This window comes from Colletotrichum navitas, assembly GCF_030913465.1.
Source record: "Colletotrichum navitas strain CBS 125086 chromosome Unknown LY79scaffold_85, whole genome shotgun sequence".
Taxonomy (NCBI): Eukaryota; Fungi; Ascomycota; class Sordariomycetes; order Glomerellales; family Glomerellaceae; genus Colletotrichum; species Colletotrichum navitas.
In genome coordinates, this window is record NW_026850631.1 from 57,950 (window position 1) to 72,197 (window position 14,248).

The 14,248-nt window shown below is 55.9% G+C and overlaps 7 protein-coding genes across 7 annotated transcripts; 4 read left to right on the forward strand and 3 right to left on the reverse strand.

Annotated features, from left to right (window-relative positions):
* The first annotated feature begins 195 nt into the window (after positions 1-195).
* On the forward strand, positions 196-1,145 carry LY79DRAFT_397355 (uncharacterized protein). The gene has a single exon (XM_060552989.1). The coding sequence runs from the start codon at positions 493-495 to the stop codon at positions 979-981; it is 489 nt and encodes a 162-aa protein (XP_060409384.1). The 5' UTR covers positions 196-492; the 3' UTR covers positions 982-1,145.
* A 561-nt stretch (positions 1,146-1,706) lies between these two features.
* Positions 1,707-2,750, forward strand: LY79DRAFT_525135 (short chain dehydrogenase; the record flags this gene model as incomplete). Its single annotated transcript, XM_060555696.1, has 1 exon — positions 1,707-2,750. One exon carries the CDS (start codon positions 1,707-1,709, stop codon positions 2,748-2,750), a length of 1,044 nt encoding a protein of 347 aa, XP_060409385.1.
* Positions 2,751-4,332: 1,582 nt separating this feature from the next.
* Positions 4,333-7,193, reverse strand: LY79DRAFT_567676 (uncharacterized protein). Its single transcript, XM_060558910.1, has 6 exons — positions 6,669-7,193; positions 6,499-6,570; positions 5,854-6,414; positions 5,616-5,801; positions 5,281-5,561; positions 4,333-5,224 (listed from the first exon to the last, which is right to left on the reverse strand). The coding sequence occupies exons 1-6, from the start codon at positions 6,800-6,802 to the stop codon at positions 4,437-4,439; spliced, it is 2,022 nt and encodes a 673-aa protein (XP_060409386.1). The 5' UTR covers positions 6,803-7,193; the 3' UTR covers positions 4,333-4,436.
* A 364-nt stretch (positions 7,194-7,557) lies between these two features.
* On the reverse strand, positions 7,558-8,949 carry LY79DRAFT_593696 (uncharacterized protein; the record flags this gene model as incomplete). Its single annotated transcript, XM_060561593.1, has 2 exons — positions 7,558-7,941; positions 7,996-8,949. The coding sequence occupies 2 exons, from the start codon at positions 8,947-8,949 to the stop codon at positions 7,558-7,560; spliced, it is 1,338 nt and encodes a 445-aa protein (XP_060409387.1).
* Positions 8,950-9,143: 194 nt separating this feature from the next.
* LY79DRAFT_567679 (splicing factor 3B subunit 10) lies at positions 9,144-9,804 on the forward strand. Its single transcript, XM_060558911.1, has 3 exons — positions 9,144-9,325; positions 9,384-9,590; positions 9,652-9,804. Exons 1-3 carry the CDS (start codon positions 9,323-9,325, stop codon positions 9,694-9,696), a joined length of 255 nt encoding a protein of 84 aa, XP_060409388.1. The 5' UTR covers positions 9,144-9,322; the 3' UTR covers positions 9,697-9,804.
* Positions 9,805-11,199, reverse strand: LY79DRAFT_567681 (MAGE family protein). The gene is made up of 4 exons (XM_060558912.1): positions 11,029-11,199; positions 10,764-10,971; positions 10,575-10,706; positions 9,805-10,520 (listed from the first exon to the last, which is right to left on the reverse strand). The coding sequence occupies exons 1-4, from the start codon at positions 11,056-11,058 to the stop codon at positions 9,970-9,972; spliced, it is 921 nt and encodes a 306-aa protein (XP_060409389.1). The 5' UTR covers positions 11,059-11,199; the 3' UTR covers positions 9,805-9,969.
* Positions 11,200-11,393: 194 nt separating this feature from the next.
* On the forward strand, positions 11,394-13,922 carry LY79DRAFT_525053 (mitochondrial inner-membrane-bound regulator-domain-containing protein; the record flags this gene model as incomplete). Its single annotated transcript, XM_060555690.1, has 3 exons — positions 11,394-12,348; positions 12,395-12,660; positions 12,714-13,922. 3 exons carry the CDS (start codon positions 11,394-11,396, stop codon positions 13,920-13,922), a joined length of 2,430 nt encoding a protein of 809 aa, XP_060409390.1.
* Positions 13,923-14,248: the final 326 nt, after the last annotated feature.

Below are 14,248 nucleotides of genomic sequence, written 5' to 3' on the forward strand. Positions count from 1 at the left end.
AATCAATGTCTCGCCGAGGACGGGTGGCTGTTGTCAAGGATGAAGAAGGGTTTGAAGCAATGTCCAGCCCCCCTTCCTTATGAAAAAAAGTCGATAAGGACGCAATCTACCTGATGGACTGACCGGTCCAGATCGCACAAAACGGAGGCTTCCATCCCATACACGCACTCACGGCAGAAAAAGACGAAGCATGTCTACGAGCCACACGACAGCGTGTGCAACCACCCATGAACCCTGGCGCATTGCGCAAAGCGGGTCAGTCAGATTCTGACCGATCCGATATTTTATCATTTGGACGGAGGTTTATAGGTTGTTTGTGATCGCGGAGCATCTGGCTTTCAAGGCTGGTGATCCATGGTCCAGCAGCGGGATTTGGCCATGGCGTCCGTGCAAACAAGTACCTAGTATGTATACCCCCCCAAACCACTCGGGGTCCTCAGCCCGAGGGGGGGGGGAAGGGGGGAGGGGTGGCCCAGCAGACAAGGTTTCCCCATGACTGTAATCCCCACGTACCATATTCCTGTCCTAAGCATTCCGAGCATAACCGCGCATGGAAAGCACTTTAGCCTTCAGGAGGATCGGATAGGCAGTCAAAGCAAGGATCCTTTTCAAGCCGTTCAACTTGTGTGCGTGTGCAGCAAACACACCCGTCCACCCGTCTTTCTCATTCCATGTCATCAACAAGCGTACGACCTGCAGCACACAAAACAACCCTCATCCGAAAACCTCCGTAACGCCCGGAACTTAAACTGGGAACACATATCGAGCGACTGCGTCCAGCCTTGCGACACCAATACAACCGAAACAGAAGCCGGGGGCTCGATCCCTTCAGTTCTGCTTTCTGAGAGAGAGAGAGAGAGAGAGGAGGCTTTGCAACAGGCTTGGCACAGAGCCCACTCTTTTTTTCTTTTTCTTTTTCTTTTTCTTTTTCAAAAAAACACATGCCCTGAGCTGAGTCTGCGCTTTTCCCCCGGGGATTAAACTCTCCTGCATCGTACGTGGTAGTGGGAGGTCTGGAACCTGCCAGTAGGTAGTGGCGGCAGGGTGGTGCGGCCCGGGGCCAAGCCTTGGCCCAGCGAGGCAAGCAAGCCTCGTTGCTACCCCCCCCTTTGACTCACTCAGTGAGCATGAAATTCTTCCTCAGGTTCCCGGGTGGTCTCGAGTGAGGGTCCGGTCCTCCGCTCCGTGTCTCCATCCCGAATAGGTCTCGTGCCGGATCTTGGGCGACTCAGCCTTGTACGCGTTCTCGTAGAAACACGCGTTAAGGACCGGGCCCGCGTTTGCCTGCGGACGTTAATTTTGGACATTGTTAATAGAGGCGACATGCTATGGGTGTCAGCCGCAACGCGCTACGACACATGGTGCTTACTATGTGGCGTCGCGGAAAAAGCTTCGTGGCCGCTTCGGTCGAAATCTCGCTCCTCCCTCCAATTGCAACGCTTATGAGGGACCAGGACCCGAGATAACCGTCTCCTCGTTCACGATTGTCTGTCCTCGGACTCTGCTTCCTGCTGAACATCTTCAAATGTTGTAGCTTGGGGGAACCTGGGCCAGAACTCTTCCTCGCACTCTTGCTTCTGGCTTACTCCGAACAGGCTTCCTCGTTCACCACTGTCGATTGAATGGTACTTCGGGAGTTGCCTACACCCGCTTCTCAGCAGACCCAGCATTCCACCGTTCCGTCATTCTCTCACTGATTGCCCATCATGACAGCTGCACAGGGCTATCATAATCTCGTCCCTGTAACGAAACTCTCGCCGCCTGTGGATACCACAGAGCCCTACGACCGTTCCACCCTTTCGGGCAAGACGGTTCTCATCACCGGCGGCGCCCTGGGCTTGGGCGCGGCTTTTGCCCGAGAGTGGGCTTCCCACGGGGCAAACGTGATCATCGGGGACGTCAACGGGTCCGTCGGCGAAACCCTCGTCGCCGCTCTGCGCACCGAGAACCCCAAGGGCTCCCACCACTTCGTGACGTGCGATGTGACCTCCTGGGACTCGCAGGTCGCCTTCTTCAAGGAGGGTGCCCGTCTCTCGCCCAACGGCGCCATCGATGTTGTCGTGGCCAACGCGGGCGTCAACGACCCAGGCGCCAACTACCGCTTCGAGAGCCCGTCGGCCCTCCAGACGGACCCGGACGCGCCTGGCAAGCCGTCCAACACCATCATCGACGTCAACGTCACCGGCCTGTCGTACACGACGCACCTCGCCCTCTTCTGGCTGCCGCGCAACGGCGCCTCCAGGGACAGGTGCCTCATCTTCGTCGGCTCCATCGCGGGCGTGGGCCACTGCCCGGGCCAGTCGCCGTACACCATGTCCAAGCACGCCGTGACGGGCCTGTTCCGATCGATGCGCGCCACCGCGCACCTGCGCCACGGGATCCGCCTCAACATGGTCTGCCCCTACTTCGTCAGCGGTAGCAACATGTTCCCGGCGCCCACGGAGGCGGCCTTTCTGAGCGGCGGGGCGGGCGCCGCGCGCCTCGACGACGTCGTTGATGCCACGACGAGGCTGGTGGCGGACGAGGCGATTGTCGGCCGGGCGCTGCTCGTGGGCCCGCCGGTTGCGGACGGCGAGGGGGCAGAAAAGGTTGCCGTGTGGGACGTGTATGCGGAGGACTACACGGACTGCGAGGCGTTTGTCTGGCGGTGGATCCGAATGATGAACACGGTCGAACATGTCAAGGGCTGGGCTGGGCTGGTCGGTGATGTGTTTTCGACCCTGACAAGGCCTCTCAGGTGGTGGAGGTGAAATGTGTGGCGAGGCGGACGGAGTTGCTGAAGATGTCAGGGCGGGGGGCGAGGGCATCGACGGAGTTAATATCATGCTAGACCTGGGCGGGTATCCAGTCACTTACTGCCATAGACGACGACCCTATCTGGGAAGGCTGACGGAGACTCTGGTCGGGATAAAAGTGGGAGACAAAACGAACTTACACCCAATGGCTCTCAACCGATTGTTGTTCCTGTTGGTGACTTTCTTTCCTGCTGGCGTGAAATCCCGCGGGCCCGTTGTATTTTTCTTCATCTTGTTGGCTAGCCAAAGAGCTTGGAGTACAGAATCGACGGCGGAGGGCGAAGAGGGACGAGGTCCTAGACGATGTGGAAGCCCCCGGGAGCAAGCCGCCATCGAAGCCGTTAGCCGCGGACGTCGTCGTCAGACGACGCCTGCTGCCGCGCGGCCGAAGGGACGAGGAACTGTTGGTCAGTCTTCTAGGGTCTCCTCGGCGCAGGTTTGTTCCATACTGCGGCAAGAACGGCATCCGGATCGAGGGTAACGAACGAATGCGGGATGGGCGACCCTGTGCGTGTGTGCCGGTGCCCGGCGACTGGCTGCGACGCGGCATTCCCGGGACCTGACGAGCTCTTACACATGCGTTACAGCGGGATCTATCGCTTTTTTATTCATCTGTGGGGACGTGAAATGGTCTACGAAAGCTGCTAGGGCATTTTCAGAATCCATATCCCGTGGGGCCCCTGGACACTACGGCCCGGAATTCCCAGCAGTTTGGGTCGTACATGCCGTTTGTCGACATGCAGGGCTCCCTCATCATGGTGGCCTGGTGTCACTGCCCGGACCGTTCGATTTCGTTGGTCCTTTGGCTGGAACGGTGCCAAAAGACATCTCCTAACCTTGGTATCGGTCCTAATCCAGGCAGACCAAAGGGAGTAAATTGTAGAGACTCCATGAACGACTCCATGAACGACTCCATGAACGACTCCATGAACGACTCCATGAGCGGTCGCCTGTCAGAGACAAGCGGTCTGCTATTTCATCTGCTGCCGTTTTCGTACAAGCTTGATTACGGGTGGCAATGCAAGTATCCCAGCAAGACTTGCAGCAAAGTGTTTACGTTGGTACATGACAGCGGACGATGTGAAGGTTACGTCCGGTCACGCCATGATCAGTCATATAGCGTACGGCGAGCAAAGTATGCCAAATGGACATAATGAGTGAATTTTGGTCATTATTGCTTGATGAACCCTCCTACAAGAGGTTGCGCAGCACGCATCACGTATACGCTCATCTACCTCCCGAGAACCAGAGTGAACGACGACAAGGTTCTGCACCTCTTCTTGTCGGTGCCGCGATGCTTCTGAGAGTAGTTGCTGGCCCATCTTCGACAACACCCTAGATAGTGAAGTCCTCTAACGTCATCCCTCGTAATAAGCCGTGCGAGCTCTGATACTGACTGCCGCCTACTGCTGACCCTGGTTGAAGTTACGTGGTGCCATCTCAAGCTGCTGCGAGCCTGCCATTCAAACTGGGCTGGGTGGGCGTTCCGGCACTTGGAGTAGATGGGGAGAGAAAGAAAGAGGCTCCAGGCTGATGCCCCCCCCCCCCCCAGAGAAGGTCCAATTCATGTCGTAGGGTTACCTCCATCTGCAAGAAGCTATGGCCAGGATGGAGCGTGCGATACCATTCAAGCTAGAAAGCTCATCCGCTACCGGTAGGTGTTGGGCCCGTGGCCATGTCCCCTGGGAGCGATGGATCCGGGTATATCGGCGGATGTTGCCCCTGGATCAGATCGAGACCCTGATCTGGATCCCCATTCATCTCCTCTGGACATCCCATGGTCATCGTAGCCCACAGGTCAGTGTAGATATCCTGGCCGTTCACCGCCGCCGGCGTTCCATTAAGCACAGGCGGGATCAACCCGTGCGCGCCGTTCCGGTTGATGTCCTGGTCCCATATGGGAAAATAAGGATCCAGACTCCCATCGAACATGGGGCATCCGCGAATACTCCTTGGAAGCTGGTTCACCGGTGCACAAACGTTCGCCATGCGGCCCTCGTACTTGCGCTTCATAACCGCGAACACGACCTTGCTCGCCGAATAGACGTCCATGCTCTTCGTCGACGGCGTCAGCTCCTCGTGGTGCGCCGACAGTTTGGCGAGGTAGGACTCGAACTGCAGCTGTTCGCGAGCCCGCGCGTGATCCCACTCAGGACAGAGCGGCAGTGGAAAAGACACGCGGACGGCAACGATGACGACCTGAATGAAGCGGCACCAATCGATACAGCTCATCTCGAGGAAGGCGTTTTTGTCGAGGTTGACGGTGAAATCGAAGAAGCTGCGTATGAGCACCAGGCAACGCTCGAGGCGCGGGGCGGGGATGGGCGGGCCGAGAGAGGGATCGCCCATCTTCGATGTGGAGGCGAGGCGGAAGATGGGACCGGCGAGGAGGAAAATTTCGGTGAACAGGGTGGCAATTTTGATAGACTCTAAGATGGGTTCAGCACAAGACACTCAGCTATGTGAGTGTTAGGTCAATACGCACGAACGTCACCCAGACTGCTGGGTAATTGGTTTTGCCATTCCCTGAGCTGGCTATCGAGCCCGAGAAACATGAAGTGAGCCTGTTGTTTCGCCTGCTCTGTGACCGGAGCATTCTTCGTCATCTCAGACGCCTCCTCGGTGATGTGCAGTAATCTTGCGAGCCACGCGAGGGTATGGTCCCCCTTGAGAGAGGAGCTGCGCTCAAGGAGGTCGCTGCAGGTAGCGGTCCACGAGGTGTACGGGAGTCGTGCTGTAGACATCTTGGCCCATGCCATCGCGAACCTGGAAAAGGTCAGAGTCGTCCTGCGGAAGTACTGCAAGGAGGGCAGCACGTGCGCTGTAACCAGATAGTAGCAGGACAGGTAGGTGCGGATGCCTTCCATCTGGTCCGCTGTAGGTGCGGTAGACACGCCCGCGTTTTGGTAGGGTGGGTGGTCGAGGTCGAGGTCGTGGAGGATCTCAGCTGCCATGCGGACGTAGTGAAAGCCCTGTTTGCTCTTTGGCCGGAGGTGAAAAGGATACCTGAGATTGATTAGGCGGTTAAGGGGGAACAAGGGAACAGGAGCTTGCGTACCACGCCGTATAGATGAGCAGGCCTTGGAGGAGCTCCAGGGTTCGCTCGCTCCCGGCCACGAATTTGAGGCCGAGGATCTTGCGGAACTCTTCATCGTAAAGTGTGTGTCCCTGCAACGCACTGGAGGCGGACGCCGTTGAAAGAATGGCGAGAAGCAGGAACGGCTTAGTCTTGGACAGAGACACGACCGTGGCGTCCGGTGGAAGTGCCACGCAGGGAAAATGCTTCAGCATGACGCGGAATGTCTGCAGAAGCTTCTCGGCGGAGTCGAGGTTGAACTGGGGTTTGAGACCGAAGTTCGATACGGAGATGGACGGGCCTGAGCCTGAGGACGGCGGGGTTGATATGGTAGAGTAGGGTCTGCTACCGGGGTCCTCGAGGCCGAGCATGATGTTGATGAACTCCGGGTCAGACGCAGGTAAGAGCTCTTCGAAGTACCTCTCATGTTGTGCGGCAATAGTCTCAAAGTCGTCGGGCTCTTCCAATTGAGGCATGCCAAAGTCAATGCTGAAGGTCTTGGATGGCCCCGGTGGTGGAGGGGGTCTTGGGGCGTCCTGGTTCCTATTGCAGTGTAAGTAAGACTACGGGGTACGGGAAGTGTGTGGCAGAAGTTGCCGCCCGGGAAGTCAATAGCGAGGAGCTTACAGTCTGGATTGTCGCGGGCGGCGGGTTCTGGGGCCGGTGCGGAAGATGCATTCTCTCTTGAACTCGAGACACCTGGTTCCCTCGGCAGACTGATCAGCACACAGCACGACTAACACGCCGAACCAAGTCGGGTATATGGCCTGAGCCGAGGGTGGGTACACATCACACACCTTTGACAGATTCCAGGTTGCATGCCGGTCTGGCACTTGACCTTGGCCACCCTGCACGCCTCGCAGGCGTTAGTCACTCTCTGCCTCGAGGTCGCGCGGGCGCCCGATGCATCGGCATCAATGACACTCTCCATGATGATGTAGTGGAGACCGAAGACGACTTAACGAGGAACTAGGGTTCAACGTGACAGTAAGGGTGAGGGAAGGGCCATGTATCCGCTCCGAAATAGATGAAGGAAAAGTAGGTGTTTTCCGCACCCGGATTGGCAGGGAGGTAGGGTTTCGACACGATGTTTGCCAAAAGACTATGTCGGGAATTGGTGGAATCCGGAGGACAACCTTGACCGATCCAGTTCTCAACTGATTATTAGCAGTCACGAAGCTACGAGCCGAGTAGGGGGGAAAGGGAATTGAAAATGGAACTGAGCTCAGCCCGGCTAATGGGTTGATGAATCCTCCGAGTGCCCCCGGATGTTGGTGATTGGAGAATGCCTGCTCCAAGACATGAAAGACCTCCGCTCTTAGGGCGGATTGCCAATAGGGGCCTCGCACGCTTTAGGCGGGCTTAGGCGATAGGTCCTGTATTGTCTTGGCTTGGGCCACAGCGCTAACCTCAAGTTCCGAACCGCATCGGAGTGTATGAGACTTGAAGTGGGCTCTCAGCATGTTGCAAAATACGGTATAATCGTTGGGCAAAAAAGACTTATCTTACGCTAACCAAGTCGGCCATCAAGTTGTTTTATTTTTACTTCAATTATTCTGAATCGAAGACGACGTGCTATTGTACCGAACGGAAACAACTCCCTTAGAGTCCTGTCTTCCTCGACACTGAGAATGACAGGCAGCGATTCTATTATTGCTCAAAGCAGCAGCCAGCCGTTGCACGTTTCTAATGCTGGATGTCTCTGATATCAGGGTTGTTGCTCTTGAAGACGCGCGCGAAAGCCTCGTCAAGCCGCCACACAAACTTTGAAATGTCGTTTACATGATACTTGGACTTATCGTCGTTGTCGTAGACTAAATGCTCTCCCTGGGTGCCGATATCGATGCCAAGTCCCTTCCAATTCGGAATGTGAACGCCCTCTCGGTGCTCCTGAAAGTCGGCACTTGCGCAGCGCGATGAGCAGTAGACTATACTTTGCCCTAGCTGCTCTGCGCACTCTTCACAAATGACGGGCCCTTCGCCGCTGCCGCCCATTTCCTCATCCTCGTCCTTGAGCTGAACGCATCCTTCGCCGGCGGCGCAGCTGTGTGCCGTCTGAACGTGTTCATCCTGAGTAGTTGTCAGCATACAGCTCGCTACAGTGGCCAATCATGTAAGTCTCACATATGCCTCTTCGTAACACTTCTCTGAGTCAAAGACCGTCCTCTTAGTCAGGCTTAGTTCGGCGAAGACCAAGCACAAGGGACACGCGACGACCTCGTCCGGCGATACCTTGCCTGAGCATGCGAGACACGGCGGAAGATCGTATAGTTCCTTATTGACCCGAGGACCCTGCGGAGGGGGCTGCTGCCGCTTCTGAGCTTTCAGGAGCTTATCCTGCTCATGTGCCGCCTGCGCCCTCTTAAGCTCGTTGAGCGTCCGTTTGTGCCTGTCCATGCTAGCTGAGGCCTGAGACCTAGCTGAGCTGTCGGCCGCTATGGCAGACATAACATCTTCGATAGAGACACCTGAGCGCAACTTTTCCACATACTTCTTGCATGATGCAGGAACCTCGCCTGTCCCGGGATCTCGGAAAAAGACGTCGATGAGGACGTCGGCCTCCTTGTCGAGGACTAGGCCATCGAACATGGGTGCCAGCTCCTCGAGACTCGGTGCGTCGTCGACTCCTTTGCTAACGGCTCTCTCGACATCCTCGATAAGTGAAGACGTCGGCTTCTCTTCGTCCTCCAGAGCAGCCTGAAATACGGCCCTGCTTATCGCGGCTTCGGCGACGCGCCCCGCCGCTGACTTGGGGAGGGACTCGCGGTAGTGCCTTTGCTTTTCCTTGTCAATCCGGGCCTCAATGGCCTTGAGGTCTTCCTTGAAGTCCTTGACCTTCGCGAACAAGCTATCAAGATCGTTCAGGAGGGCCTTGTTACCGGAGAACCACTCGTCCTTAGAGCCGATGTATCTGTTTCTCATCGTCTCCACAACATCCCCGTAGCAATCCTTGCAGTGCGCCACATGAGCCTTCCCATGTTCCTGAGAGCACTTAGTCTTAAGCTTTTCGACCGACTCGGCTGCCTGACGCTGCTTTCTCCGCTTGGTTTGCAGAGCCCCTTGCTTGCTTTTGCTCATGCTGGTGATATCTTCGAAGTGGCAGACAGTAGTGTGTGGCGCGGATGATAATGCTCGATGGGGAACGTTTGCAAGCTGCTATTTGATTTAAAGTGAATAAAACCCGAATTATGACATAGTGTGATTTGTCGAAGGTGATCCTGCTGCTGGGGATATTACTTGAGAGTGAATCCGGAGACGAAGTGAAGAAATGTGGATCGTGGAGGTCAGGGGTGCCGTGATATGTACTTGAGCTGGTGCACGGCCCTCGCCAGCGCTTCGCGAAGGTCTGCCGAACTTCAGCCGGCGCATCCATGACACAGGCTTTGGTGCCGTGAAGCTTTGGATTTCAGCAGCATCCATCAACATTCGCGCAGCCAAATCCAAAGACAACATGGTGAGTTAGGCGTGCGCATGCTTGCAAGGGAAACAGCTACTGATGGGTATCATGACAGGCCGACAAACTCCGTAACCAGCAAGAGCTTGAGCGCCTTCAGGCCAAGTATGTCGGCACGGGGCACCCCGATACTACCAGTTGGGAATGGAAAACGAACATCTACCGCGACACGTACTCTTCCATCGCCGGTCATCCCCCGATGCTCTCATACATGGCTCTAGCCGAGAACGAGCCCACACAACTACTCCGCGCGAGGCTCATCAGGGTATGTACCAGCTGTCCTTCACGGCCAGATCGTGCTATGAACAATGGCTGACTGCTGGTAGAAAATGATGCAGCCGGCCGGCCCACCACCAGCACGCGAGGATTAACGATGAACCCACGCGTTGAGAGGGAGGGAAGTCAAGTATGGTAATATTATTGGGCGGGAACACCGGCGTTGGGCGACATCTTTGTTTTGGAATTGATAAAGAAGGGTATAGATAGATACCCCCGAAAATCCATTGCCGGTGTCTACTGGCTGTTCATGCACTCATGCACTCATGCGCTCAAAACGCTTGCTACTTCTTGGGTATCCCTTTCCACCAAATCCTGGCCGGCGTCTCTTCGCCATGCGCATCCTTTCTGCGCATCTGTACGTTCCCTCAATGCGACGGACCGGCCCCCGGAGCCTGCGACATGTCTACGTCGCCATCGGCATCTTCGGCTGGCTGAATCCCGAAAGTTACCCCGATCTTCTTCTCCAGATCCGCATCCGCCTGCTCACCATACACAGCACGTACCATGCCTGCTGCCCCATCAACGCCAACCTCCTCGAGCCCGCGCGGGCCGACAAGCCAAGTGACATCCTCGCTGCCGTCCTGCGCCTGCGTTGCTGCGTTCTTCTGCACCTTACGCACGACGTAGCCCTGCGTCTGCATGCGCTTCAGCACGTCTTCGGTCCTCTCCGATGCGACGTTGGCCTCGGCGTTTAGGCGATTGAGGTGCCGCCGCAGCTTCTGTTCGGACAGTTCGCCGCCGCTCGCGAGAATGATGGTTATAATCATGGTGTAGAAGCCTGTGTACGATGCTTCGGCTTCGATGCTTGGCGCTTTGGAAGGGGCGATGATGGCCGGGGCGCGGTATCGGGAAGGGAGTGTCGTGGAGAGGACGAAGACGCCGGAGCTGGTCTTTGCTTGGGAGCCGGATTTCAATGCTGTGTGGTGTTAGTCACAATTACCACGTACTTCCGACTCTTCTCTAGACTTGCCTTGACGTTTCTCTGCCATTGTGAACTTTTCTCTGACGGCGAGCTCCTGCAATTCCATGCCCCAGACGGCGCGGAGCTGCTGCTGTGCCAGTTCGAAAACTTTCCTGAAGGCTCTACCCTGATCACCAAGAACTGGTGACATGTCAGCTACATCTCAGGGTCGCGAAGTTCACCCCTGTAACTTCTAACCTCGTTCCTTAATTCCATCTCGACGGATTGGCGTCCGAGAGAACTCGCAAGCCAGAGCGTAGCGCACCAGTTTCTTCGCAAGCTGCTCTTCTGCGCTAACGGTGGTATCTACGGCATCGTTTTCGGATTCGCCATCTTCGTTGGATGCGTCGCGACTTCGGCGCTGTCTGGGGTGCCTGGTTTCCTCTTCTGAGTCCTCATCCTCCACCTGATCACTGTTAGCAATTATAGAAGAATGTGTCTACAACCAAGGTGTGGGTCGTACCTGTCGTCGTCTTCTTTGTAAAGGAGGCATTTGGTTTATTTTTTTTATTTCTACGAAAAGAAAATCTCGATGATGTCAGTAAAGCTGCTGCGCCTGAAATACGGGAGCTCAGGTAGACGCTTAGTTAGTGATGAATAGAAAGCTCTGCTGTTCTCCGTACACAAAAGTGAGTGACGTGCGATTCGAACTGACGCGACGCGGTTTTGGGCGGGGCACTTTACTTCGCGCCACCTGCTGATTTCTTATCTTATCTGTTATCTAATCAACGCCGACCTGTCGCAAAATTTAGGGAGCTTTGGATCGCAACATGCTTGGAATGAACATTGAAAGTTGTTCAGCGTATTCTTTTTGTTATTTTCTTCCCAATGCTTTCTCGAGCTTCCTACGCTCGAAGTGTGTGTCTGCGATGTCAACTGCGACTTCTCGACCGACCGAGAGCCAATAGCTCACTTCGAATCCCCCCTTTCCAACCCGATTTCCTCCAAAGACGGTTATACAGCGCCGACTCGGCTTGGGACCGAATTGAGAAAGCAAGTGACGGCGAGAAAGACCCATCGAGTAGTACCAAAGACACTCGAAGCGATGGCGTGTCCCCAAAAGATGAGCCGCCTCAAGCGCACCCAGTTGCTTCCTCGCCGTCTGTGTCATCAGGGCTAAATGGACCTCCGAGTGAGACGGAGCCCGCGACGCAAGACCGGCCCCTCATCAGAAAGCTATTTTTCGGCAGAGACCACAGGGATCGCCGCGAGCACCGGCGCTTAGGAAAGCGCAATGTATACTTGCAGTCTCAGGAGCTGGACGTCAGCATGCTAGGAGAGAAGGCGCGGGCAATCGTCATGCGCGAGACGCGCGGGAACCCCAAGGTTTCAAGGGAGTTGCCGGTCGAAGAGCCCCTGGCTCCGGAATTTGATCTCAAAGCATCACTTGAAGCGGAAGCGAAGGACCTCACGATGGAGGAGGCTTTGGCCAACGTTGACGGTGTCCGTCCCACCGAGCCCATCGTTTCGCAGAGCGAGTTCGACAGGCTGCTGGAGGTGCTCCTAAACGGTTTCACAGTTGCTCAGCTCAGGGCATATCTCGCGCGCGAGAATGCGAAGGCTCGAACAACGCCCGAGGGGGAGAAGGTGTTGCAGTACGACTGGATTCAGGACGAGAAACCCTGGGCCCCCCTCCTGTTGCCGGAGATTGTCGGCTCTCCCAAGGAGAGACTTGTCTTGACCCTCATGATCGAGGCCTGGCGTTTGAGCATCAGGGAGATGGTTGACGGCATCGGCTTCTACAGCGCCAAGATCAAGGAAAGGATTCTTGTTCTGTTAGCGCGTAAGTGATCCAGTCGACTATTCTGATGTTGTCTAACGTGCAATAGGGGACCGTCAGAGACTCGACGCCATCAGGGATGCTTACCTCGACGAGGGTGAAGACATTCAGTTCACCAATCAACGAGTGAGGATCACAGCCACCAAAGCCAAGACGGAGACGATCCTGAAGAAGCTGGACGAGTCCGTTCAGCTTGTCGTCACCAAACACGTCCATGCCCCTTGGCTTTCCAACTACGACGTTCGCTCCACCTTGCTGCATTATCTTGGCAATCTTACCAACACGTTTATCACGTTTAGCACCAAGAGCCATAACGTAAGTGGAACCTCTTCCCGTAGCAGTGACGGTCATGTCTAACGGCGAAAAAGCTTCGCATTTCATGGTTTAACGACGGAGCCGCAGAGGAAAACGATGCTGGCGAACAGTTGGACAATGTTGTCCAGCGTCTCCTGTACACCGCCTTACAACCTGAAGATGCATCCGTCTCTCTCCAGTACGAGCTGAGGGATGACAACGGTAAACTGATCCCCGAAAGCAGCGGACTAGAAAAGCTTTCATGGAAGGACAGACTTACGCAATGGTCCCGCTATGTGGCGCCGGTTGGTCGTGTCTCTCCAGCAGAGTCTGGATTCCCTCTCGAGGCCAGCGACGTTTTCTCTCATCCTATACAACGCCTCGTTCAAGACTCCGACGCTACCTGGAGCAAGAGATACACCTCAACCGTCGCCTCCTTCGGGAAACTCCTTCACAGGAAGCAGGATGGTTTCAACTTGGCTGTGGCGGCCAAGGCCAAGAACCACGTCTTCTCGCCGACATCCCCCCATCCCACAAGCCTTAATGCCCTGGACGAGGCACTCACGACAATCCCAACGCAGCCAATGCAGACGACTCTTGTTCTTGGTTTCCGTCGGCATCCTTCTTTGTATGCCGTAAAAGGTCTGCCCCATCTTCTCAAGCTACGCCTCGTCGTCCCGTGGGAACTTCCCGAGGGCCCTTTGAGCTGGGACGCCTGCGAAAAAGACCTCGTCGCCGTCCTCGACCAGACCTTCAACGACGTCGCTTACCCCTCTGAGCCCGTCGACATGCGGTTGTCCCAGTCGTGGCTCTCGGTAATGTCACCTGCTGCCCTCGACGGGTCTCCCTTCTGCGAGTATACAAAAAATGCGAAGCTGGACCTTGCAGCGGGCCGTCTGCGCCCGCCACCAGAGATCGAGCTCTCCGGTCTTCCATCTACGGAGGGCGACGGTATCTTTGGTGGGGCAGCCACGTACGTCTTCTCCGGTCTCGAGATCCGTCGGAGTTTGGGTGTCAGGTACCAGGACCACAAGGTCCATTACACGAGCGTCGAGGCGGGTCTGCACGGCGGTCGACGGTCGGAGCTTGTTTTTGAGGCGCTGCCAACGGATGATGATGCGCCTGACGAGGTGGTAAAAGCCTACACCAACAGGTACCTCGCGTTGGCACACGACCTGGTGACGGGGAAGGTCGTGAAGTGGGTCGGGGAGAGGGATATCGCGCGAGAGTTTGAAAATGTCGACACTGGCGATGTCGATCCCGCCGCTGCCGAGAAGGAGTAGGCCGGGACGCGAAAGAAGGACATGTAAACATCTGTGTAGCAAAACATTGTATCAAGTGTAATATATACCTCCTGTACAAGAGGCGAATTCGAGCTTTGCAATGTTGATGGGGGAGGATATCAGGCGATACTCTCAATGTGGACAGGCGTAACCTCGGCGCAGGGCAGCCGCCGATACCTTCACTTCCGGGGAGACGAATCTGTAACGGACCCAGACAGAGAACGATATCGAGCTTTATCGAAAGAGGTGAGGAGTTGCCACGTAAGGCGGGACATGACCTTGGCCGTTCACAGGGGCCGACGGGGTGAGACAGCCTTCCACACAGC

What these genes read in the sequence shown, in the direction of transcription:
- LY79DRAFT_567681 (XM_060558912.1), bottom strand. Translation starts at nt 11,058, where the DNA reads ATGCCTCCTTTACAAAGAAGACGACGACAG. An exon ending in TACAAAGAAGACGACGACAG is followed by an intron (nt 10,972 to 11,028) that starts GTACGACCCACA and finishes AACAGTGATCAG; the next exon opens with GTGGAGGATGAGGACTCAGA. An exon ending in AGATGGAATTAAGGAACGAG is followed by an intron (nt 10,707 to 10,763) that starts GTTAGAAGTTAC and finishes ACATGTCACCAG; the next exon opens with TTCTTGGTGATCAGGGTAGA.
- LY79DRAFT_567676 (XM_060558910.1), bottom strand. Translation starts at nt 6,802, where the DNA reads ATGGAGAGTGTCATTGATGCCGATGCATCGGGCGCCCGCGCGACCTCG. An exon ending in CGCCCGCGACAATCCAGACT is followed by an intron (nt 6,415 to 6,498) that starts GTAAGCTCCTCG and finishes ACACTGCAATAG; the next exon opens with GAACCAGGACGCCCCAAGAC. An exon ending in TGCTACTATCTGGTTACAGC is followed by an intron (nt 5,562 to 5,615) that starts GCACGTGCTGCC and finishes GACCTTTTCCAG; the next exon opens with GTTCGCGATGGCATGGGCCA.
- LY79DRAFT_397355 (XM_060552989.1), top strand. Translation starts at nt 493, where the DNA reads ATGACTGTAATCCCCACGTACCATATTCCTGTCCTAAGCATTCCGAGC.
- LY79DRAFT_567679 (XM_060558911.1), top strand. An exon ending in TCCGCGCGAGGCTCATCAGG is followed by an intron (nt 9,591 to 9,651) that starts GTATGTACCAGC and finishes GACTGCTGGTAG; the next exon opens with AAAATGATGCAGCCGGCCGG.